Source organism: Contarinia nasturtii, unplaced genomic scaffold, assembly GCF_009176525.2.
Source record: "Contarinia nasturtii isolate CC-2019 unplaced genomic scaffold, AAFC_CNas_1.1 Cnas_scaffold_220, whole genome shotgun sequence".
In the NCBI taxonomy this organism is placed as follows: domain Eukaryota; kingdom Metazoa; phylum Arthropoda; class Insecta; order Diptera; family Cecidomyiidae; genus Contarinia; species Contarinia nasturtii.
This window is the reverse complement of record NW_022197577.1, coordinates 522927-544797: the sequence shown is the minus strand read 5'-3', so window position 1 is coordinate 544797 and position 21871 is coordinate 522927. Positions and strand designations below refer to the sequence as shown.

At 33.2% G+C, this 21871-nt stretch overlaps 7 protein-coding genes across 13 annotated transcripts; 4 read left to right on the top strand and 3 right to left on the bottom strand.

Annotated features, from left to right (window-relative positions):
• Window positions 1–2505: 2505 nt before the first annotated feature.
• On the bottom strand, window positions 2506–4687 carry LOC116337000. Its single transcript, XM_031761273.1, has 3 exons — window positions 3281–4687; window positions 2959–3199; window positions 2506–2845 (listed from the first exon to the last, which is right to left on the bottom strand). The coding sequence occupies exons 1-3, from the start codon at window positions 4505–4507 to the stop codon at window positions 2688–2690; spliced, it is 1626 nt and encodes a 541-aa protein (XP_031617133.1). The 5' UTR covers window positions 4508–4687; the 3' UTR covers window positions 2506–2687.
• A 4448-nt stretch (window positions 4688–9135) lies between these two features.
• Window positions 9136–10185, top strand: LOC116337135 (intraflagellar transport protein 46 homolog). Its single transcript, XM_031761477.1, has 2 exons — window positions 9136–9516; window positions 9585–10185. Exons 1-2 carry the CDS (start codon window positions 9197–9199, stop codon window positions 10180–10182), a joined length of 918 nt encoding a protein of 305 aa, XP_031617337.1. The 5' UTR covers window positions 9136–9196; the 3' UTR covers window positions 10183–10185.
• Window positions 10186–10456: 271 nt separating this feature from the next.
• LOC116337118 (COA8 family protein CG14806, mitochondrial) lies at window positions 10457–11349 on the top strand. The gene is made up of 4 exons (XM_031761446.1): window positions 10457–10589; window positions 10651–10899; window positions 10963–11093; window positions 11166–11349. The coding sequence occupies exons 1-4, from the start codon at window positions 10515–10517 to the stop codon at window positions 11251–11253; spliced, it is 543 nt and encodes a 180-aa protein (XP_031617306.1). The 5' UTR covers window positions 10457–10514; the 3' UTR covers window positions 11254–11349.
• A 1194-nt stretch (window positions 11350–12543) lies between these two features.
• Window positions 12544–14842, bottom strand: LOC116337096. The gene is made up of 4 exons (XM_031761413.1): window positions 14691–14842; window positions 14280–14417; window positions 13115–13918; window positions 12544–13048 (listed from the first exon to the last, which is right to left on the bottom strand). Exons 2-4 carry the CDS (start codon window positions 14323–14325, stop codon window positions 12666–12668), a joined length of 1233 nt encoding a protein of 410 aa, XP_031617273.1. The 5' UTR covers window positions 14326–14417; window positions 14691–14842; the 3' UTR covers window positions 12544–12665.
• Window positions 14843–15305: 463 nt separating this feature from the next.
• LOC116337028 (methionine aminopeptidase 2) lies at window positions 15306–17324 on the top strand. Its single transcript, XM_031761307.1, has 2 exons — window positions 15306–15587; window positions 15663–17324. Exons 1-2 carry the CDS (start codon window positions 15455–15457, stop codon window positions 16955–16957), a joined length of 1428 nt encoding a protein of 475 aa, XP_031617167.1. The 5' UTR covers window positions 15306–15454; the 3' UTR covers window positions 16958–17324.
• An 11-nt stretch (window positions 17325–17335) lies between these two features.
• Window positions 17336–18367, bottom strand: LOC116337029 (nuclear transcription factor Y subunit B-3). The gene is made up of 3 exons (XM_031761308.1): window positions 18066–18367; window positions 17734–18001; window positions 17336–17634 (listed from the first exon to the last, which is right to left on the bottom strand). Exons 1-3 carry the CDS (start codon window positions 18240–18242, stop codon window positions 17444–17446), a joined length of 636 nt encoding a protein of 211 aa, XP_031617168.1. The 5' UTR covers window positions 18243–18367; the 3' UTR covers window positions 17336–17443.
• A 445-nt stretch (window positions 18368–18812) lies between these two features.
• LOC116337043 (ER lumen protein-retaining receptor) lies at window positions 18813–20258 on the top strand. Of its 7 annotated transcripts, none has more exons than XM_031761324.1 (2): window positions 18813–18944; window positions 19349–20258. In XM_031761324.1, exon 2 carries the CDS (start codon window positions 19493–19495, stop codon window positions 20129–20131), a length of 639 nt encoding a protein of 212 aa, XP_031617184.1. In that variant the 5' UTR covers window positions 18813–18944; window positions 19349–19492; the 3' UTR covers window positions 20132–20258. The 7 variants fall into 7 exon arrangements, with proteins under 7 accessions (XP_031617184.1, XP_031617190.1, XP_031617186.1 ...); XM_031761330.1 differs by having other exon boundaries at window positions 18900–19007; XM_031761326.1 differs by lacking the exon at window positions 18813–18944 and adding an exon at window positions 19014–19166.
• Window positions 20259–21871: the final 1613 nt, after the last annotated feature.

The following is a 21871-nucleotide window of genomic DNA, read 5'->3' as shown; positions in this document are numbered from 1 at the left end:
TTCCTCGTACAATTGCTTTTTTAAATGTTGCTTGATTATTTGGAGATAGTCCAGTTTGGTATATAATAACAATGCAAAGGCAATAAGTTTCTAAAAATATGATACATAATCCTTTTTATCATTATTTAAAATATATCGCAAGAGATGTATCATCCATTTGTCATCGATACATGATATAACGGCTGAAATTATCTATTACAATCTGATTTCCGTATATTTATTTTGGATCGTTGGGTTCCGATTTGGATAGAATAATTGCTCCCCAACATTCATCAAATGTTCCAATGTCAAATTCATTTATTACGTTGGAAACACTATAAATTTTCAGTCGATTTTAATGCATCAAAAGTTATTTCAAAAGCGTCAATAATGAACGAAATGTGGCTATTCTTTTTAAAAATGTATTTAAAATTGTTAAAAATAATTGGGAAATAGTTAACACTGATTCAACCCAAAAAAATTAAAAAAACAACAAAAAATTTACTATAGACAGTTACAGCTTACAATGTCGCTTAAAAAGAATAAAAAAAAATTTAAAAAATTTTTGCTTTCCGACCCATATTTTCCATTTCAACCAGAAAGACTACGAAACGATAGAGCGAAAAGCCGAAAAGAGTCTACAGCACAGAGAATAAGTGGGTTTAATATGAACATTAATCGCGCGGTTTAAATACAGAGTTTTACATCATTATCTTTATACTGCCAAATCTTTCTCTTCAACTATTATTTTTTTTAGTTTTTTCTTTCTTTTTTAGTGAACAATCAATTACTCACCCATCAATAGAACAACAAATAGAAGTTGGAAATTTAAGGAACAGTTACGCAGATAGACTGACAGGAATTGAGACGGTGATTCCCCTGGGAATCGATAAATTTCTTCAAGCCTTGGCTACAGATATTACATTCACCACTAAAGAAGATCCAAGTATAAATATATATCATTATATATAGAAAACTCTGTTGTTGCATGATATTAAAAAATGTGTTTATATATTCTATTATAATAATATTTTCATTCATTGTAACTTATTGATAGATAATTTCGTGTAATTGATGTCATCAACTAAGTTGTGTTCATTTTGAATCTAAATCGTCTGAGATATAGTCTTTAAAATAAAGTTCAATTGAACTACGAATGGTTTTTAGGAGCGGAAAAGTTGGATTGGTCGGCTCTCTGCGTTGGATTTTAGCTTCAAAAAGTGTCGATATTTCGATCGTTCATCTGTCATTGATGGAGGCGATTCAGTTTGAGCATTGATTGCGTTTGCCACAAATTCCATTTGCTCATCGTTTCCATTGAAAAGATTGATTGCATATAGCACCGTTCGAATGAGAAACGCCAGTTTTCCATCACCTTCAATTTCATCGATTAGTTGACATTCGGCATGGTGTAATTGACTAGTTTGGCATTCTTCGCTGCAAAACATCGCCTTTGTACAGACGGTGCACGCAATCAAATTGTTACAGTGTACAAGACAAATAGTGCATCACATGTATGGATCATCAATCGGCTTTGAAACCAATGATTTTTTCACATACACTTTCTTTCCCACGTCAATGTCACAATTGGCTATGAATCGGTGGTCAAATCCATTGGCCCACTGTTCAATTTGTAAAACATTCGCAAGACATGGAAAAGTGTCGTTTGCCGTAAAATCTCACGAATGAACAATTTCTTTGGATTTTGACGTTCGGCAGGCATTATTGTAGTCGACGAAACCCATACAGTCTTTTTTATGCTGTAAAATTGCATGTGTCAGTGTGTTGGAACAATCAGCTTGCATAGGCCGTTCGATATCGATGCGTGAACTGTTGAATTGATCCAGTTCGAAAAAGCACGCTGATCGATTACCATACGCATTACTCTGTGATTCGGTACCATTTTCAGCAAAACATAGTGCATAATTGTAGGCCATAATCACATTTTTTCTATTTCGTGCTTCGAATTCAACGTTAACCTATTGTCGGAGACGATCTGACAGCGCATTCGATTTTTTAATTGGCGAAGATTGTCCGTACATTGCATCTAATTCGTCCAACTCGGTCCTCATTTCAGCAAAATAGTCGGCATACAATGCTGTTGCTCGATTTGATTCTTTCTTCCAAAGCATTCTTACTTATTGACAATGTAAACGGTCTGAAATGTTGGACACTTTTAAATTGACACATTGATACGCGGCGTAACAAATACAATGCTTACCCTTTTTTCACTCTTCAGAATAGTGTGTATACTTCTATTTGAAATTCTCTGGTACAACAAGAAGTTTTTCCAATTTTTAGCCAATATTTTCAGAATATTTGTTCTCAATTGATAGTCAATTTTCGTGTAAAACGTGTTGATGTACCGTGAACGTCAACCTCATAACAGCACCGACTATGGAAAAAATGTGTGTGGTCTAATGCTTTGAGCATATTGCACGACTAATGTCGAACTGTGACATCTACAGTGTAAAAGTCAAAGTCAGCTGAAATAAAAAGACTTTTTGAAAAGAGATTCGGTTGTTGGTTTAGTTGGTTCATTTATTTATGTATATCTTGATGTATATTTACAAAATTTAAAAAAAAACTTCTTTCAAGCAAACTTTCTTATTTCTTTTACGTAAATGTGACATGCTTATACGATGAATAAATGCGTATTCCAAGTATTTTATACATAAATAAATATCATGCCAAATGCTTTGACTGAATCATTTGAAATGAATAGGATTTGTTCCATCGAATTCGTTCAACACACATTCAGTGTATGTTTTGATGATGTAATCCTTCTCCTTTGACCATGATGCATGTTTGTATTCCTTTAAGAAATTGATACATTGTTGTTTCATTAACGCCGATGTGTCACTACCTAGGGGAGAATCACAAAAGAAAAGAATAGAATTAATTTAAAATAATCGACAAATAATCGAAAGAAAAATAATAGAAAGACAATTTTTAAGTGAATTGCCCCTAGATCACTACCCATGTGTTTTTTGTAGTCCAATACCCAACGATATGCTGGATGTGACACCATGTATGGATCGGCAATGATGAGTGCTTTTTTGTTCGGATTGCACTTACGGCATTTACAACTGACATTGAAATTTTTCTGAAGTAATATTGCTCGTGACTCGGTTGACTCATTGTTGCCTCCTTCGTCCTCTGGCCAATAGTCGATGTACAGATGATCGCCAGCCTTGATGAACTGGTTTGTGATTAGAACCTGTGGAAAATATAAAATTGCACAAATTACAAACTAAGGTTAACAAAATATAAATGTATATGGGATCCAAGAGATACATACGGTTCGATTGCCAATTGAAAACTGCATCAAATTCGGTGTGCACGAATGTTCGAAGAAAGATGCGACATTGGTCATGGTTGCTGTGATTTGTTGATTTTGTTCCTTCTCAAAACCACCGTATGAATTGCACAACAACACTTGTGCATGATGTGCGACCAAATGCATTAAAAACCGCTGTTTCGTTTTCGTGCTGAACAAATCGGCGATCAATGTCATTTTCATCAGCGTTGTGTATACTTGATGAATCAGTAAAATTGGTAGTTCTTGATTTGACGTTGTCAGTTCAAAGAAAAGCTCATAGTTTTTCATCTTTGCATCCATAACCATGTCGACTGTTTGCATTAAAATCTTGGCTTTGACAAATTTGATGAGCAAATCGATCGACGGAAACGTGACCACCGCTTTTAAAATGGACTGCAAAACAAATTTGGTATAACTTGGCATACGATGGTATACTTCACCGCACGAAATTTTATGAATTTCACTACCACCCATACATTCAATGCTGCAAAACATAACATCAACGCATCTTTCACACGGAATGAAATTGGCACATGTCTTCTGACAAGTAAAACAAGTGGTTGTATCAAATGAATTTGATATTGATGTGAACGCCTCTTCGACCAAAATTGTTTGTCCAATGTCAATGTCACTTGTTGCCACAACTTCCATACCATGAATATCATTCTTTATGATTTTCACGACGTTCGCCATACACGGATACTCTTTGTCCGCATCGATGCTTAATTTGATAGTTTGTGCTTTCCGCTCGTTTTGTTTAATGAATTCGAAGCAATTATTGTGATATTCATCCAAATCTGATAGAAAATTATTTGGAAAATTTGATTCTCGTGCCAAATATGCATCGGCCGAACATTGTTCGTACATATTCATATTGAAAAAACATTGTGCACGCTTCAAAAATATAACACCCATTTGCGGTGATTTTTTATCGATAAAACGAAGCGCTTGATTGAAGAGCTCGTATGACTTGCGAAAATCCTTGAATTGAAAACTTTCGATGGCGATGACATTCAATTGGTGTGCAGTTTCATTGCTTTTGACCGGTTCGTATTCGTTGCCGAGAAATACGTGTTTCCATTGCGATTCATCGAGCTGTTTATTCCATTTGGTAAATTCTTTCTCGTAGATTAACGGCAAATCTTCAAATAAATCCACATACAATGGAAATCCTTTTCGATGCTCTTTTGTCCATAAATTGGACATTTTTCTCTCTCGTTTTATTCAATTTTTAATCCAATATTTTAGTTTTCGTCCTCAAATGTACACGCCGTGGTAATTAATGTGAAACGGTATGCTTGACTGACATTAAAATGTGCTAATACACTCTTACTTCTCACAAAAATTTAGTTGACAGTGCAACGTTTACTAGATGATCGCGTGGTCGCTTGTGATTTTCGCTCTTTCTCTCTCTCTCTCTCCATCTGGTGTATCGAACAGAATGTGCTTGGCCAACATAGTGTGCGTGAACACAGCATCGATTTGTCATAAGTAGTGTACACTGTACAAATTTTGCACTCTATCGGCACACGTTTTGAATTGTTTATGCTTTAATTTAGCAAGTACAAACCGACTTTATTCTGCAAACTGTTTATATAAAATATGCTTACTCAAGACAATGCTTGTTCAATGGAGAGCATGTAAAAAAATATCAAGATTTTTATTCGGTTTTGGTTGAAATTGATGACGCATCTCACATTTTTCTCTTATTGAAATTCTTTTTTATTTTGAATTATTTATCCGTTTGTATATTTTTGAAAAAAAAAAAAAAATAGCATTCTTTGTTAAACTGATTGATGCATATTCAAATTGTTTACTGTGAGTTTCCGTGATGATTTTTTTTCGGCAAATCTTGAAATTTTATAATTTATAACATTCCATTACAACGTGCCAATTCATCATTTCTAGCTATTTTAATCAAATCAGTAGAAGTTTTATTGTAGTTCTTTGCATTCAGTTCAAAGTCATAAAAATACCCATTGATTAGAATTTATATTAAAATTGCATTTTCGGCCAGTCTTCGGTCCCGTCTGATCTGATAAGAGATAGTCGAGTTAAATTTTAAAATCTTACCAAAACCTTAAATTTTGATGTATCCACATTTCTATGAGTATGTTCCAAAGCGAAAATTCAGATATTCCCACTTTTATTCTAAATCACTCTTATGAAAGATATCAAGAGTAATTCGAATAAACAGGCAGAGCCTGCAAATGTTTTCCAAATTATGTACATCTTTACAAATACTTGATGTCAAGCGATTTGAAAACTCAAACCATTTTATTTCAGCAACTCCATCGCTAAGGGGAAAAGAGTTTAATTTAAAATTACAAAGCATTGAGTGACCACATTTATTTATTTGATTTTTCCAAATTTAAGGAAAAGATGACATTTTTTATTCGAACAATTCTACAAATAATAACAATTATCGGAATCTTTGTAATGGTATGTAAAAATATATGCTTATTTTTTGATTTTTGTTTTTGAGATAGTAATTTCACTTTAAATTGCGCAAATTTTTAACTCCAATTGAATTACAATTTAATTTAAAAAAAAATCCACACAGATCAACGCCCATGAAGACCAAAGGCGAAGATGGAAAAAACTAATGTTTCACCCAAAATTTCTAGTCGCTGATTCGGTTTTGAGCAAGAAGACCGATTTGGTTCTGAACTATCGTGCTAGTTCATATAGCACAATAGCCAGTGCTAAATCGGATGAAGAGGATGCATACATTGATGAGATCACACAAGTTGTCTTTGCAAGTAATAGCTTATTGATTTCTTTAAAAGTGCCAATTTTTGGTTATGATTGGGATGTTTTGAAGAGTACTTCTAAAATTGATTCCAACAGTGAAGAGAAATTAGAAAAAATTATGGCATTTATCTCAAGTTTAACGATAAATATAACTGACGAATATTTGAACGCCACACTTGGATATTACGATGTTTTGACAAAACATCAAATCAGTTTAAATCGACATCACATGAAATCGAAAGATGAATTTATCAAACTCAAAAATTTAGTAACACCAGTCAAAAACTTAACCGTTCGAAATGAAGGCATTATCAAAAAAATAAGTGGAAGAATAGCAAATTATCTGCACAATTTTCTAGAGCCAAGCAGAAACATCGGCATGAAAATACACCTTTCAAACATGACGAAAACATCTGGTTTGGATATTAAAGAGGACGTTGAGAAATTGGAATTTTATCGGATCCAATTGTCGAATGCAGACCTTTCAAAGATTCATGACTGTATTGGTGAGATAAATTATTATTTATTGAAAACAAAAGAGGAGCACGAGAATCTTCAACAGGAAATTGATGAAGTTCTTCATAGAATTGACAAAACCGGCATTCGTTCACATTTAAAATCAAAAATGACGAATGTATTACTTTGCAAAAAGTAAGATGGCATAATTTTTATTTATCAATTTCAATAAATGTATAAAAGTACAAGCAAAAATTCTGTTTGTTTGCATGATTTTTGGCTTTTGCGCACAGCAGACAGCCTCGACATGTTATTGTTGTCATACGACATTTTACGTGGGACGTAATCAAGTAAATTAAAAATTATCTTCGGTTTATTTAAATAATAATGAGCAATATAACACTTTCTTTCTTGTTTCGAACAATAAAAAGATCTTATCTCAAATATTTTCTCAATTTGGAATGCGGTTTATTCATCATAAAAAATTGAGACCTATAAAAATGAATGTGAAAGATAGCAATTAAATGCTATTAATAATCGAGCTGTATTTTTAATGGTGAATATAATGTCAGTCATTCGATCAACTTGAGTACCTATGAACTTTGCTATAGTTATCTAATATCATCTATTTTGTGTCAAAGCAGTAGACGGCATACTAAATCTTATTGAATGAATATATTGGCAATAATAAAATAATATTATTCTCATAAGATACATTTTAAAGTATTACACATGGACATTGAATATTTAAAAAATATTCCAATTATATTTACTTTTAAAATCATAACAAAAGTTTCGAAAGCATATCTCTCAGTCAGCCGCAGTCAGCAAGATACATTCGATTACAGTTTATGTAAATGAGCTATAAATTTAGTGCTTGTTCTCAAAAAGAATTCAATCTGCTCACGGCTTGTGACGGTGATAGAGTATTTCAACTGGGACTTACAAATCCACATAAAAGTACTTCAACTTCAAGTTATTCAACCATTTATTGAAGGAATTTTAATCAAAACGACACAAAACATGACTGATAATTTTCAACAACAACTACAAAAGGCGAGAAAAACCTACGGAGAAATGAAAAAAACCCTCGCCGAAGCGGAAGAACTAAAGGCACGCGTCGCTGAACAAGCGGGTAGGGCATTTTGTTATTATTGTTGAAAAAAAATATTCCAAAATGTTGTACAAAAGTGATGTTCCAAATACGTTTTGTTTTTTGTTTTTTGCAGAAAAAGCGAAGGAAATTAAGCAAGACTTACGAAACCTTCGTGAAGCGGGCTTTGATGATCAATACAAGAATGTGGTGCACAGTTTGTTGACGGCAGCAGAAAAACGAAGCCAAAATAAGGATCAACCAGAAAACAAGAATTAATGAAAATGGTGGATATTTAGCCGATATTTATCTTTAAAGTTGGAAAAATGTAATTTTGATTAAAATACAGTTATTCATATGATATCGGCACTTTTCAGTTGTTTTTCTTTTCAAGAAAATCACCAAATTGTCTGGATCGGCTAACTTCGGTTCAAGAATTGATTTTGCCAAATTTCGACCTCTTCTTATAAAAGAAACATGAGCAAACAACAAAATTAAATATAAATAAATCAACAAATTCCGAAACTTATGCAAAGACTTTTTCGATCTGGAGGTATTGTTTTGTATCCTACGTGTTTTTAAGCTCAGCATAGGCGTTGGGAAATATAAAAAAAGTTCATTTGGAACCGTGATTCTTCAAGATTGCACTCTTTGTTATTCTTTTTCAGAGCTTATAAGTGATAATTTTAAGTCACGTTGTAATTTTGCAAATATTTACACAGATAATAGTGAAGAACAAAACCAATTCTTAATGCATCCATTTCAAAGAGTCATTTGAATTATTATATTAAAATATCTACTGTATTCATAACATATCAATGTGTGTCAAACTTATTGAGTTACTTGTGGAAATGAAGCTTGTTTATCAACAATATATAATTAATTGATCAGTAATGTGTATTCATTGCAGTTTTGCATTGGTCGGTGTCTTAACTGTATTTGTAAATATTTTGATAAATGCAATTAAGTAATGATCTATGTTTATAAAAAAAATGATAAGTACACATTTTTGCAATGTATGCATACATCAACCCATCCAGAATCATTACATATCCATTTGGATATTGAGAAACGCAATTTTGACAAGATTTACATATTTATATTTAGTGAGATAAATAATTGTTTTAATTTGATTAAGTCAATGAATATTCAATTGTGCAGAGATGTTAGTAATTGAAACAATAAAATCAAAAATAAAACACCGATCTATAGAATTTGTTAGCAAAATCATTAAATTGAGTATTTCTTCTAAAACACATATTTAATGAATAAAATGAAATTTGTAAACATCTTATAAAAATTAAATACTTTTTTTTAAATTATAAAAAATACGATTTTTCGCATGCCCATTCACAAAGTGTCAATGTAAAATATACCTTAACCATCTATTCTACACAAAAAAAAATCCAGTTTGTTCACACTCTATTGATAACATACGGTATATATGTTCCTTAGCAACCGGCAACGCAACACAAACAAATGTCATTGTAAACAGATAGTTTGATGTATGTTTCACGTTGAATACAAGACATTTTTTACTCTAATAATTCCAATTCAATATTTATAAAATTTTATTTTGAATAGTTGTCGAAATGGAAATGTATGACGAGGTAATTGAAGTGAAAAAACGCCCAAAACCAGAGAGTCGTGTAAATGTGGAGCAAAGTGGTTCAAGTAAGCCAATTATTGAGCCAGTAGTTGATGATTCGAAGCGAACAACCACAAAACGGCCAACAAGTTCATTACCTCGCAAAAGTGCCAAAGCCACTGTTGAGCGATTAACTTCAGAAAGTGAAAGCAGCGATACCGGAACGGACGATGCAAAAGCGATTGTTGATGGCTTTGATTACAGACAATGGGAAAATTTGGATGTTCCACCAGAAATCAAGGATTTATATCAATATATTGCAAGGTTTTCTTAGCTTGAAAAGAATATAAATACCATTTTTGAATACCATAATGAATTATCAATTTTTCCAGATACTCGGCTCCCAAATACGAGTTAAAATATCAACTTATGCCATTCATACCGGATTACATACCGGCTGTGGGGGACATTGATGCATTTTTAAAAGTTATTCCGCCGGAACCATTCACAAAGGATAGTAAATTGCCGGAATTCATTTCGAAATTAGGCCTTGAAGTTCTCGACGAACCATGTGGTGCTCAGAGTGATCCAGCCTTGTTACATATGAAACTGAGAGCAGCATCAACATCGAGCAATCGTGCACCTGCTCCGCCTCCGTCAGTTTCTAAATCATCAAAAGATGTTGAAAAATGGATTAATGAGGTGCAAGCATTACATGCCGATCAACCGTATCCAACGACGGTTACACAAAATCGTTCTGCACCAGATATTGACGCATTGATGATTGAATGGCCATCGAAATTTGAATCATGTCTTCAATCGGTCGGATTTCCAAGCGCACAATTGAATTGTTCGCTTACATTTTACATTGAAACAATGTGCGCACTGCTCGACATACCACTACCACCGATTAAAAACCAAGCCGACTACTTATTTGCTCTTAACACTTTATTCAATTTATATTTAGCCGTCAAAAATCCAATTGAATGAGTTTTTTTTCAACGATTCGACTAATGTTATTGTTTTTTATAGTATGAAAATGACACATCTCATAGCGTTGACATTGTTTTTTAGGAGAAAAAAAATTAATTCAACTATTATATACGTTCTTTAATCAAAAACTATTTTCTAATACAACCAAATTATCTTTTGAGCGAAACAACATTTGTATTTTCTTTCAAACGTACTTTAAATATATCACCACAACAACAACAATCAGGAACGCACCCATGTAAATATTTGACAGTTCTTCCGTTCTGCGTTAAACATCACATACAATAACATTGAATGTATTCTAACCAAGTATTCACAGTGTCGTAAGAATGGCAATTTTTCCAAATATATCGCGAAATATTCGGAGGAATTTCAATAATATCCAGAAACTATCAATAGCACAAGTACACAAAATACCATGATTTATCAAATAAACCATTTATTCATTTCTGTATTCATTTGTAGTATTCTTCCGAGCACCGGATCAAACGTAGTAAAAATCAACAAAAGGTTGGATTCGAATCAAAGCCAAATTCAAACCAAATTAATTCTGATTACATTGGACCGCCAGATAAAATATCAAATTTAAGACCTGTATTACGATACATACCTAAGGATGAAACACCAATTGAAAAGGAGCTACGATTAAAACGCATCGCAGCTGAAGAATGGAATCAAACATTCTGGACACAGCACAATCAAAAATTTGTTAAGGTGCGTATTGAATCATGACATAAAATATTAATTAAAAAAATCGTTTGATTTGTGTAATTTTAGGAGAAGCAAGCCTTCATAAAAGCCAATAAAGAGGCGGAAGAGGACACATTATCAGCCGATAAGATGAGCGAATTTTACAAATCATTCTTGGACAGCAATTGGAAATCACACTTTCAATATAATCGAGAATGGTAAACTTGGGATTAAATATGATTTTGAATCACTCAATCACATGGAATTTCATGATTCTAATCATGTTTCAGGTACAAGAAAAATTTTGAGATTTTGCTGTTGTCATATCGAACAAAATTCCAATTAAAACGCTGGTTAAAACTGAAGACGAACCCGTGATTGTTTATTTATTATGTCAGCAGAAAAGTTATTGTGTAACGAACACAATTAAGAACAATTTTATTGAATAAATGTTGAATTTTGTTTCAATTTGAATTGATCTCTTTCAATTTCGTATTATTAATAAAGTTTACCATTTGAAAGCGTAAGCCTTATTTTTAATGAAAAAAAAAACGGAAAAAGAATGAGAAGGTAGACGAAAAGAATGAGGGTTTGCTTTTTTCTTTGCAAATAAAAAAAACATGAATATTCTTCAGTTTTTAGTATTTTGCTTTATATGTAAAAACGTTTTAAAAACATCAACAATTCACCATCAATCATTTTTCTTTTTATATTCAAGATAAATGAACCGTAAAAAATTCGCTTATTACAAAAAAATAATGCAAAAAAAATTGTACAGATTTCCAACTCAAACGGATTTATGAATATTTTTTCTCAAAAAGAATTAAATTTATTACTTTTCCGCACACACCTAGTGTGTAAGGTAAAGTATTGGAATCGGTCGAAAAATTAACACCCTCAAAAAACATGTTTTCTGGGTGTTTTAGGAGCCGGGGAACACGAATCTAGCGTTTTTTCGATGTCCGAATGTATGTGCGTGGTACCCTGTACGCTGTACGCTGTACGCTGTACCCTGTACGCAAAAATTTGTTAACACGATAACTTTCAAACAAGAAAAGTAATTCAAAATCTGACTTCACAGGATGATTGGGGGTGCCGAGGAATAGAAACCATTAGATTTTGAGCGACTTTGGTTGACAGAGTAAAGTGTCATGTCTGGTGTGATGCCCATGGCCATCCATGGGAAAAATTCAATTTTTCTTCCAAAAGTGATATTTAATGTATACTTAAACACTCAAAAATGTGTATTGGGGGGTTTTTGGGTACGAGAAAACCGAATATGACGTTATTTTTGCGATACAAATAACTTTCGACACACTTTTCATACAAAAATTTCAAAAAAATTGAATTTATGTATGAAATGCATGTTGTGGATCACAGTGCGGAAAAGTTCATCTTACGGATGTAAGACATTTTATTTAATATTAAGAATTCAGTTTCATTTTTCAACAGATGGCGTCTATTAACTGAATTTTACTCAATTTTCAAGTGAAACCAAACCCATTTTAATAATTCACTTTTTTTCTATGCCAAGAACTTACTTTTTTTTAAACAAAAGCACAACCAATCTCCATTAACCAACCAAGTTTTATCGTTCAAATAGTTGTTATAATTTTATTGAATATAAAATAGTTTTCATGACATTTAACAAAGTATATTATAGTTCAATCGGTTTTGAGTTCTTTTACGTTGTTTTATATAATGTTTTTTTTTTATGTGTAAGTTAGTGCAAGTTAATATGATTTTTTTTCGGTCGCAGACCATTCGAGTGTTTAGACACTTGTGTTCCATTATTTATTGCCCAATAGGTCTTCCACCTGACGTTCGGTTTTCTTCAGAATGTCTGAAATACATTTTTCGAAATGTTCCATCGTGTTTAATGGATTGTCATTTTCTACAACCCCGAATTTTTCGCTGAAACCCTTTTCCGAAATTTTTATTTCGCGTTTTTCTTCGTGGAAGAAGACTTTGATGGTCAACTTTTTGCGCTCCTTATTCAAGTCGGCAAACATGTCCTTGTACTCCTGCCCGAATTGAATGTCGTCATTTCCGTAATCGCTTACAATGTCCAACAAATTAAGACGCGGAAGATTGCGAGCAGTTTGAATGATTTCGTTCGGTTCCATGTCCAACTTCTTTGCTTCCAATTTGAGTTCCTTCACCAATGGCATATCTTAGAAATGTGAAAAAAATGCAATATTTCAAAAATTGTCTAAAGAAAATCGAAAAATGTACCAACCTGTAACATCGCTCATATATCCGGTGAGATAACGACAATCAACAGTCAACTTCTGTAGCTTTTTGCAACTTTTGATCCAGTCATATAGCTCTTGGGTGTCCACTAATCCAATGAATATCAATTCCTTCAACTTCTTGTTGGAAATGGCCATGTAGTCGAAGAGTTTATCGATGTCATTACCGAAGGCTTGCACCGACAACTTCTTCAGATTGGAAAAGTACAGTGGCTGGTATGTGTCTGTCAGTGTGCGGCCATTGAAGCTATCTTCGTCCTTCAATGTCAATTCCAAATTTTCGAGTTGTGGAAATTGTTGGTTCAATACAGCAAGCCATTCTCGGGTTAATTTCAGTGACGAAGACTTGAAATCAATGGACAAACTTTTCACGTGCGGCAATGCTTGGGTGCTTGACTTGAGCGCATCTAATGCGGAATGAGACAATGTCGTGCCTTCATCAAATATCAGATTGGCCACATTTGGGCACCACCGATTGAAATTTAAGATGCTTTCGTTTTCAATCGTGCATGTGTCGAACGTGACTTCTTTCAGCAATGCGAATGGTTGCAATTTTTCAAACGGAATGTTGATTGTCATCCAGCTGAACTTCAGTTTTTTTGCACTATTCGTGCAATAGCGAGTGATCAATTCGAACAATGCTTTGTCATTTGTGATACTTCCAGTGCCAACCAGATGCAAATTCGGCAAAGTATTATTATTTTCGCGAATGAATGTCACCAGATTCGGATTTTCTATCAATTTTTCTACACTGATTTCGAATCCTTCGTTGGTCGAGTTGACTCTCTTTGCTGCAAATTCAAAGGGAAATGGAATACTCAATGGGCTATTTGAAATCATTATTAAATCATGCACAAATAATAAATAGAAATTTTCTTTAAAAAGAACAATGCCATCGGTTTTTTTGTTGGTGTTTTTCAATCAACTCAAAAGGAAATCTTTGTATTTAAAAATTACGGAACTGCTACAAAATCTTATACTATAATCAATGTTTATTGAAAAACACTGAACAATAGAACCTTTGTATGGAGACGTATGTAAAACGATGTTAAGTTTAAGTAAACAAGACTTGATTTTTTGCTTTATAAGCATAATTTGTGCAACAGGTTCAATATTCGAACATTTACATAATTTGTATGCGAATAAATTTACCCAATCGTTTCGTATGACCACTCACTGCACACCATCCCGGATCCATTGTTATATCTTTCGAAATTATCCAGAAACCAAGTAGAATTCGATTTATCAGAAGATTAGCAGCTCTCTGCAAATGGTGTAGTTTTCAGCAATCTAGAAATGGGAATTTTGTAGATGATATCAAAATTCGTGAGACGTAATTGAACAAAAACGGACGTGAGGCCGCACAAATGTATATTTAAGTGTTTCAATTGCACAAAATCGAGTCAATTTTATTGGATTATTGGATTTGAACGGAATATCAAGTTAATACAATGCATAACTATTGTTTTCAAACAATTTCTTTCCCGAAATAAAAACAAAATCAGGAAAAATGATCAAAACTATTCAATTTTCAATGTACTTTCAGAATTTTACATGACTTACCACAATAATATGATAATAATTTCCTTCAAACGACTAGTCACTTTATTGGAAATTGTAATTTGAAAACTGCGTTTGGCACAAAGCAGATTTTTATGCTTGACATGCAAAATTTTTGGTTGTAAACTGTCACCAAAACCGATGTGTACACTGGCTGCAAATCTTAAAGACTGAATCGATGAACTGAATATATTTTTGCATATCGCGAATTCAAACCGATGACATATCTTCAGATTCGAATAAGTTTTCTGAAAAATTATGAATTCAGATTAGTCTGATCACAAGATGGCGCTAAATGATAAAATTTCACTCAATTGAGTTTATGAGTAAAATCACTTTTTATTTTATATTTTTAATAACTATTTTTGGTTTATGCGTTATTCGCAATGATTAATTAGTTTGAAAATAATAGTAATCATACTTCTTCGATCCGAAATAAAATTTTTCAAGAAACATAAAAATAAAGCGGTTAAATTGATAAATATTCGATTCAAACCGACCGCTACTTCAAATGCGCCTTAAGCACATGTTAATAGCAATATGAATGGTTACCGATAGGGTTGTGCGAGTGAGTATATGTTATGTATTCACATGTCTATTCATTTGGACATCAATAGGGATTCAATGATAAATGTCAAAAGAATCTTTTTTGTAATTTCTGCGCCACATTTTTTTCCATACAATCGAAAGGTGAATCGCTTTGTGTTGATTTGATATTTTGATACACAAAATTTTGTGAAAGCTGCAAACCAAGTGCACCGGCAAAGATGTCTGAGGTTGAAAAGAAAGAAGTTGTTGGCGAACAAAATGGTACGACTGAAGAAAATGTAGAGGTTGTCGATGAAAAAACGGCAGATGTAAAAAAGCCCAAAAAGAAGAAACCGAATTCAAAAAAGCAAAGTAAGTTTGGTGGTGTCCGATTTGATTCAAGCCAATTAAAATTGATTTCTAATTTTTTTTTTCTCGCTAAAATAGAAGCGGCCGAATTGAAAGAGAGCAATGCCGGTGAAAATGATGAAAATAATGTAAATGACGAGAAGGAAAATGATGGTGGTGAAGCGGTCGAAGGTGATGGCGATGATGCAGCTGGTGATGATGCGGCCAAAAAGAAAAAGAAGAAGAAGAATAAAAATAAAAATAAGGCTAAAAATGATGGTAAAAAGGTGCAAACAACACCACCAAGCATCTCAATTGTTGAACTCTATCCGGATGGTAATTATCCCGAAGGTGAAATTTTGCGACATCCAACATTTGAGGATGATCGCAAAGCAGCCGATCGTTTTACGAGCGAAGAAAAACGTGCATTGGATCGTTTGCACACCGACATTTATAAGGAACTTCGTTTGGCCGCCGAAGCACATCGTCAGACACGTCAATACATTCAAAATTGGGTAAAGCCCGGCATGACAATGATTCAAATATGCGAAGAATTGGAAAATACTGCCCGTAAATTGATTGCTGAGAATGGTTTAGAGGCCGGACTTGCATTTCCAACGGGTTGTTCATTGAATCATTGTGCCGCTCATTATACACCAAATGCAGGCGATACCACAGTATTGCAATACGATGACATTTGTAAAATTGATTTTGGTACACATATTAATGGTCGTATCATTGATTGTGCATTTACATTGGCATTCAATCCGAAATTCGATAGGCTCAAGGAAGCTGTAAAAGACGCCACCAACACCGGTATCCGTGAGGCTGGTATTGATGTTCGACTGTGCGACATTGGTGCGGCTATCCAAGAGGTCATGGAATCGTATGAAGTGGAAATTGATGGTAAAACGTATCAGGTGAAAAGTATTCGTAATCTGAATGGTCATTCAATCAGTCCATATCGTATACATGCTGGTAAAACGGTGCCCATTGTCAAGGGTGGCGAAACAACGCGCATGGAAGAAAATGAATTCTATGCCATTGAAACATTCGGTTCGACCGGACGTGGTTTGATTCACGAAGATATGGAATGTTCACATTATATGAAAACATTTGATACACCATATGTTCCATTACGTTTGCAATCATCGAAGTCATTGTTGAATACAATCAACAAAAACTTTAGTACATTGGCATTCTGTAAACGGTGGTTAGACAGAGCCGGCGCCACAAAATACCAAATGGCGCTCAAAGATTTATGTGACAAGGGTGTCGTTGAAGCTTATCCACCGTTGTGCGATATCAAAGGATCATACACGGCTCAATATGAACATACAATCATGCTTCGACCAACATGCAAAGAAGTCGTTTCACGTGGCACAGACTACTAAAAAGATTTTGTTTTTTTGTTTCACTCTGAATCAGATGAATTTTATTTGTCTTTAATTGAATAATCAATCATTTTTTAAATCGGTTACTGTATCCCTTGAACATCGACATTCAAAACCACACAATAACTCTTTGTTACTCACACAGTCACACACACACACACACCCATAGTCTGAGAGACTTTTATAGTCCTTTACAGTGACTTTTATCGCAAAAGTGCTTTACACCCTTCATTACGTTTCCGTTGACATTAAATTCCGATTACTGATAAACATTTTTTTTTATTGAAATGGTTAAAACCGTCGAGTGTTTTTTTTTACAATGTACGATGTTTGAGCTATCAAATATTAATAAAACATATACCAGATTTTACAAACAAATCATTTGCATTCGATATTATTTCTAAAATTTTCTTTTTTTAGGTCGTATATACTAAAAAATAAATGAAATGAAAAGAAAAAAAAGAATCATAACTATATGCATTCATTCTATAGTTGAAACGATTGATTTTGTGCATCATAGTATAATATGCTTTCGCCAATTTGTCCTAGTACAACGCCGGCACCACCACCCACTGACGATATGTTAGCTGCTGTATTTGCATTTGTTATTGTTCCATTTGTTGTGGCACTATTGTTTGACGTACTTGCATTGGTCCCATTCCTCAAATTATTTAGATCTGAAATTACAGTACAAAATTCGTTAGAAAAAATGTAGGCAAAAATCCTGTCTTTTATTGCTGTTTTGATAAACTTGCTGACTTTTTAAAAAAACTTACTGAAATTACTTGTACTTGATTCGTCAAATGAACTATCAGCACCGCTGATATTCCGATCAGTTTTAGTTGTTTCACGATACTTGTGTAGATACAATGTCAATGGATCGACATAATTGTCGAAACCAAGTGCGCACATTGCATAAAGTATATCTTCACCGTTGATTGTTTTTCGTTTTTCATTTTGACATCGTTCACTAGCCTCGGACGTAATAAATGATATAAACTCAGACACGCATTCTTGAATGCATTCACGTGCTTCTTTTGCAATCTACAAATATGGAAAGATTTGTAAAAATCGATCAATTGAAAACGCAAGTGTTTGATTTACTTACTTTTCCATTTTCGGGTATGGCTCTTTTCATGATTTTCGCTATGTTTGCAATGGGTAAAAATCGATCCTGTTCACGAAGTGGAATATTTTTCGAATGACCATGGTCGTCTGAATCTTCTGAACATTCTTCTATTAAATCATCACTCAACAATCCCATTTGATCCGAAAGATTGTCCATATTTCTCACTTTTACTGCACGAAAATTTTACAATTCAATGTTTTTTTTTTTCAACAAAAAGGATTTTTGTTTAGTTATTATTGAATTCTTTTGATTTGTAAGTTGTCAACGATGCATTGTGATCCGGACCAGTTTTAAAGCACAATACACTCATACAATACATGTGCATGTGTGAGTGTGACGCGTTTGGTTACACGTTTATTCATTAATGACATGCTACGTTCAAAACAACAGAACGAGTGAAGCGTATACCGTATGTGTTTGCTGTCGCCATCACACGTATGTTATGTACAGCCGCAATTTTGACAGTGCTTTATGGATGTATGTTTCTGTTACAGTATCAATTAAATTTGGATTTTTTTTTAAAAAAACTGCTCTGTAATCAACGACATGTCACAATGGCAATTTTGGATGTCGAAATTAATAATTTTCCAAATTTTTTTTCTTTGCTTTATCAGTTTTAAAACGAATTTTTTTCCTATTAGCAAGATAATGATTTGTTATGATTGTGAATGCGACTTAATTCATATGTTGCCAACTTCACGTTGTGTCATTCTAATGACAAATTTTCTAGTCCGATTTTTTTTTCTCTCTCAGATATTAAAGAACAACAACTACACAGTGAATTGCATTTGATTGCGGTAAACTGATCCCGTCGCATAGTCAATCGGAATAGAAGATTTCCATATATACATCAGTTCGGTAAATAAAAAGAAAAGATTTTTTTGATAATAATTTTCGAACGGGCAAAAGCCACGAGTTAGTGTACGTGATAAGAATAGTCTATTTTAGTAAACCATCGATTTTTTCTGTGTCGTTTGGCCGCTTTTATAAGCGAGACGCTGTCAAAATTTGCGAACGCAAGAACAAACATAGAACATCTCCATTGTCAGCCACGTCATTTTTCGTTTGTGTATTGATCACGTCAGTGTCAGTCGTTTAGTTGCGGTGTATTATAATTTTTTGTGTGACAATTTTTGATTTCATTCAATTTTAAACCATTTATCGATTGAATTGTAATTAAGCTAACCTGTAATCATTTTCGCACATAATTTTTTCAAATATATAAAGTGTTGTCATTTGTCTACTTTTTCATTTTCAAACAGTTGAGTTCGGAACAGCGGAAACAACGAAAAAAGATATAGAGAATCGAGTGTTAACGTGTCAACGATACGAGACCGACCGACTGAGCATCCGACGACATTTAGTTAATTAGAGTCAAAACAACAAATTTCCAAACAGAAACCAACATGAATATCTTTCGATTAACGGGCGATTTGTCACATCTATTGGCCATCATAATATTGCTATTGAAAATATGGAAAACGAGATCGTGTGCCGGCATATCGGGAAAATCGCAAATTCTTTTTACCATTGTCTATATAACACGTTATTTAGATTTGTTCACAACATTCATAAGTGTGTACAATTCAACAATGAAAGTTGTGTTTATCGGTGCATCCGTGGCAACTGTTTTCTTAATGTTTGCGAAATTCCGTGCCACATACGATCGCAATCATGATTCGTTTCGCATTGAATTTCTGCTCATACCAACGGTTATTTTGGCCTTATTGATAAATCATGATTTCACCGTAATGGAAGTGCTATGGACATTCTCAATTTACTTGGAATCGGTTGCAATTTTACCACAATTATTTTTGGTCAGCAAAACCGGCGAAGCGGAGAGTATTACCAGCCATTATTTGTTTGCATTGGGATCATATCGTGGACTTTATTTAATCAACTGGATTTGGCGTTACATTACAGAAAGTCACTATGATTTGATTGCCATTTTTGCCGGTATTATTCAAACCATTTTGTACTGTGACTTCTTCTACTTATATATTACAAAGGTGTTGAAGGGCAAAAAACTTCAATTGCCTGCTTAAGTTCAAAAGAAAAACAAAAAAAAACACACACATACACATACAAAATTTCAAATTTCACGCTACAAGTAAACACCCGAAACAACCGATAAAGATGCAGATGAACTAATATTAATATAATATATATATATATAAAAATATAAATAGCGTGCTTTGAAAATACGTTCTGGACATAAATACATTTGTGCACGAAAGTAATGCAAAATTTAGAATCAACACCCAATCAAGAGAATATCGATAGATTTAGTAATAGAAACATTTCTTAAGAAATATGAAATAAAAACAAAAAACAATTTCTCTTATAAAGTTTAATCAAAACGATTCTTACGTATTAAAATTAAAGTAAAAGATACAACTGTAATAATTTTATTAATGAAAAAAATGAAAAATGAATACTGAAATCAACCAAAAAAGAGAGAATCTTGAAGTTGAAGACATGTTTCAAGATGATGAAAAAAAAAAAATAAATAAATTTTATTCAATAAAAACTGAAAAGTGTTTTTATTTCATGTCAAATTAGAATCTATTCGGTACAAAAAGTTTTGAACATTTTTTTCAAGGGACATATGGTGGGCAATGTCGTCATAACGTAAATCTGCGCTTTTTCGACCCATCCACGTTTACAATAAACAAATGCTACGTTTAAAATATTGCGAAAGAACGGTTGACAACTCCTTTGGCTTTCTCGAATGTTGAACATCTGTTGATCGTTTTTAACGTGTCAGTGATTCATTCCCACACTCAAAAAATGCACAGAAAAATCGCAGCCATTTCGACTGAAGGTGATTTGACTGACTACCCAGTTTTATTTACTCTGTTTTTAAAACAACCATTTATTATTATTATCATATTTGTACATTTTTATCTTTTATTTAGCCATTGTTAAGCTAGACATAGGCGTATACGTGTTATCTTACATAAATTGCACCGATTTACTTTTGTCGACAGCCAATTTGCAATACAAAAATCTCAAATGGTTATTTTATCGTGAGAAATTGTTTGCTACATGTCAAATTCGATATCCAAACACTTTTTTTCCATCAATATTTCACCTTAAAAGTCTATCTTTTGAATTGTTCGCAGTATTTCACTTTGTTTGTTTAGCGCTCAATATCTGCTGTTTTCTTTTGTCGAAGCATTTCTATACAGTGCTGGTTAAATTGACAAAACATAAACAGACGGTATAATACCGATTGATATAAACAACTTTATATGAATACATTTTTCAGTTTATCGTTCTATTGTTATAACTTAAAACATTCAAGTGCGACATTAAACTTATTTAACATTCTTGTATAATTCTCTCTTTTCGACGAATTCAATGAATCGGCTTATGAGTTCCGGTTTTGTTTGATAAAAATCGAGCTCTTAATCAAGCTACTTGACTGCATTTAATTAGATATTCTTAATACTTGGGTGTACGCGACTCTTCATAGCTTCGTATTCGCTTTTAAATTGTTTACTTACAGTGTATGAACCAGGCGGCTACAATTTTTCTCAGAGAGTTCCAAGAAATGAGATTCTTATTCGAATTCATCTATTTCATTTAGATATTTTATTGTTGGTGTTATACTTATAAATATTTTCTTCTCGATTATTCGTAATCATGCAAACTTCGGGTGTGCTTTCGTATTGCACTGTGTGGCCTCTTTTTCTGTAGAAAATTTCATGTTTAAGTGTTTTCATTTTGCTAATGATCGATTGTACAAAATCAAATTTGACTTGTACATAATCAATATCGAT

Excerpts from the sequence above, each read along its gene's own strand:
- LOC116337118 (XM_031761446.1), top strand. The coding sequence starts at position 10,515 with ATGGCAATTTTTCCAAATATATCGCGAAATATTCGGAGGAATTTCAAT. Across the intron at positions 10,590-10,650 it reads AGAAACTATCAATAGCACAA|TATTCTTCCGAGCACCGGAT; the intron begins GTACACAAAATA and ends ATTCATTTGTAG. Across the intron at positions 10,900-10,962 it reads ACAATCAAAAATTTGTTAAG|GAGAAGCAAGCCTTCATAAA; the intron begins GTGCGTATTGAA and ends GTGTAATTTTAG.
- LOC116337029 (XM_031761308.1), bottom strand. The coding sequence starts at position 18,242 with ATGGACAATCTTTCGGATCAAATGGGATTGTTGAGTGATGATTTAATA. Across the intron at positions 18,002-18,065 it reads CCATACCCGAAAATGGAAAA|ATTGCAAAAGAAGCACGTGA; the intron begins GTAAGTAAATCA and ends CCATATTTGTAG. Across the intron at positions 17,635-17,733 it reads ATCAAGTACAAGTAATTTCA|ATCTAAATAATTTGAGGAAT; the intron begins GTAAGTTTTTTT and ends CTGTAATTTCAG.
- LOC116337000 (XM_031761273.1), bottom strand. The coding sequence starts at position 4,507 with ATGTCCAATTTATGGACAAAAGAGCATCGAAAAGGATTTCCATTGTAT. Across the intron at positions 3,200-3,280 it reads TTTCAATTGGCAATCGAACC|GTTCTAATCACAAACCAGTT; the intron begins GTATGTATCTCT and ends TATTTTCCACAG. Across the intron at positions 2,846-2,958 it reads GGACTACAAAAAACACATGG|GTAGTGACACATCGGCGTTA; the intron begins GTAGTGATCTAG and ends ATTCTCCCCTAG.
- LOC116337043 (XM_031761324.1), top strand. The coding sequence starts at position 19,493 with ATGAATATCTTTCGATTAACGGGCGATTTGTCACATCTATTGGCCATC.
- LOC116337028 (XM_031761307.1), top strand. The coding sequence starts at position 15,455 with ATGTCTGAGGTTGAAAAGAAAGAAGTTGTTGGCGAACAAAATGGTACG. Across the intron at positions 15,588-15,662 it reads ACCGAATTCAAAAAAGCAAA|AAGCGGCCGAATTGAAAGAG; the intron begins GTAAGTTTGGTG and ends TCGCTAAAATAG.
- LOC116337096 (XM_031761413.1), bottom strand. The coding sequence starts at position 14,325 with ATGGATCCGGGATGGTGTGCAGTGAGTGGTCATACGAAACGATTGG. Across the intron at positions 13,919-14,279 it reads TGGTCATACGAAACGATTGG|CAAAGAGAGTCAACTCGACC; the intron begins GTAAATTTATTC and ends TTGAATTTGCAG. Across the intron at positions 13,049-13,114 it reads ATATATGAGCGATGTTACAG|ATATGCCATTGGTGAAGGAA; the intron begins GTTGGTACATTT and ends CACATTTCTAAG.
- LOC116337135 (XM_031761477.1), top strand. The coding sequence starts at position 9,197 with ATGGAAATGTATGACGAGGTAATTGAAGTGAAAAAACGCCCAAAACCA. Across the intron at positions 9,517-9,584 it reads TTATATCAATATATTGCAAG|ATACTCGGCTCCCAAATACG; the intron begins GTTTTCTTAGCT and ends CAATTTTTCCAG.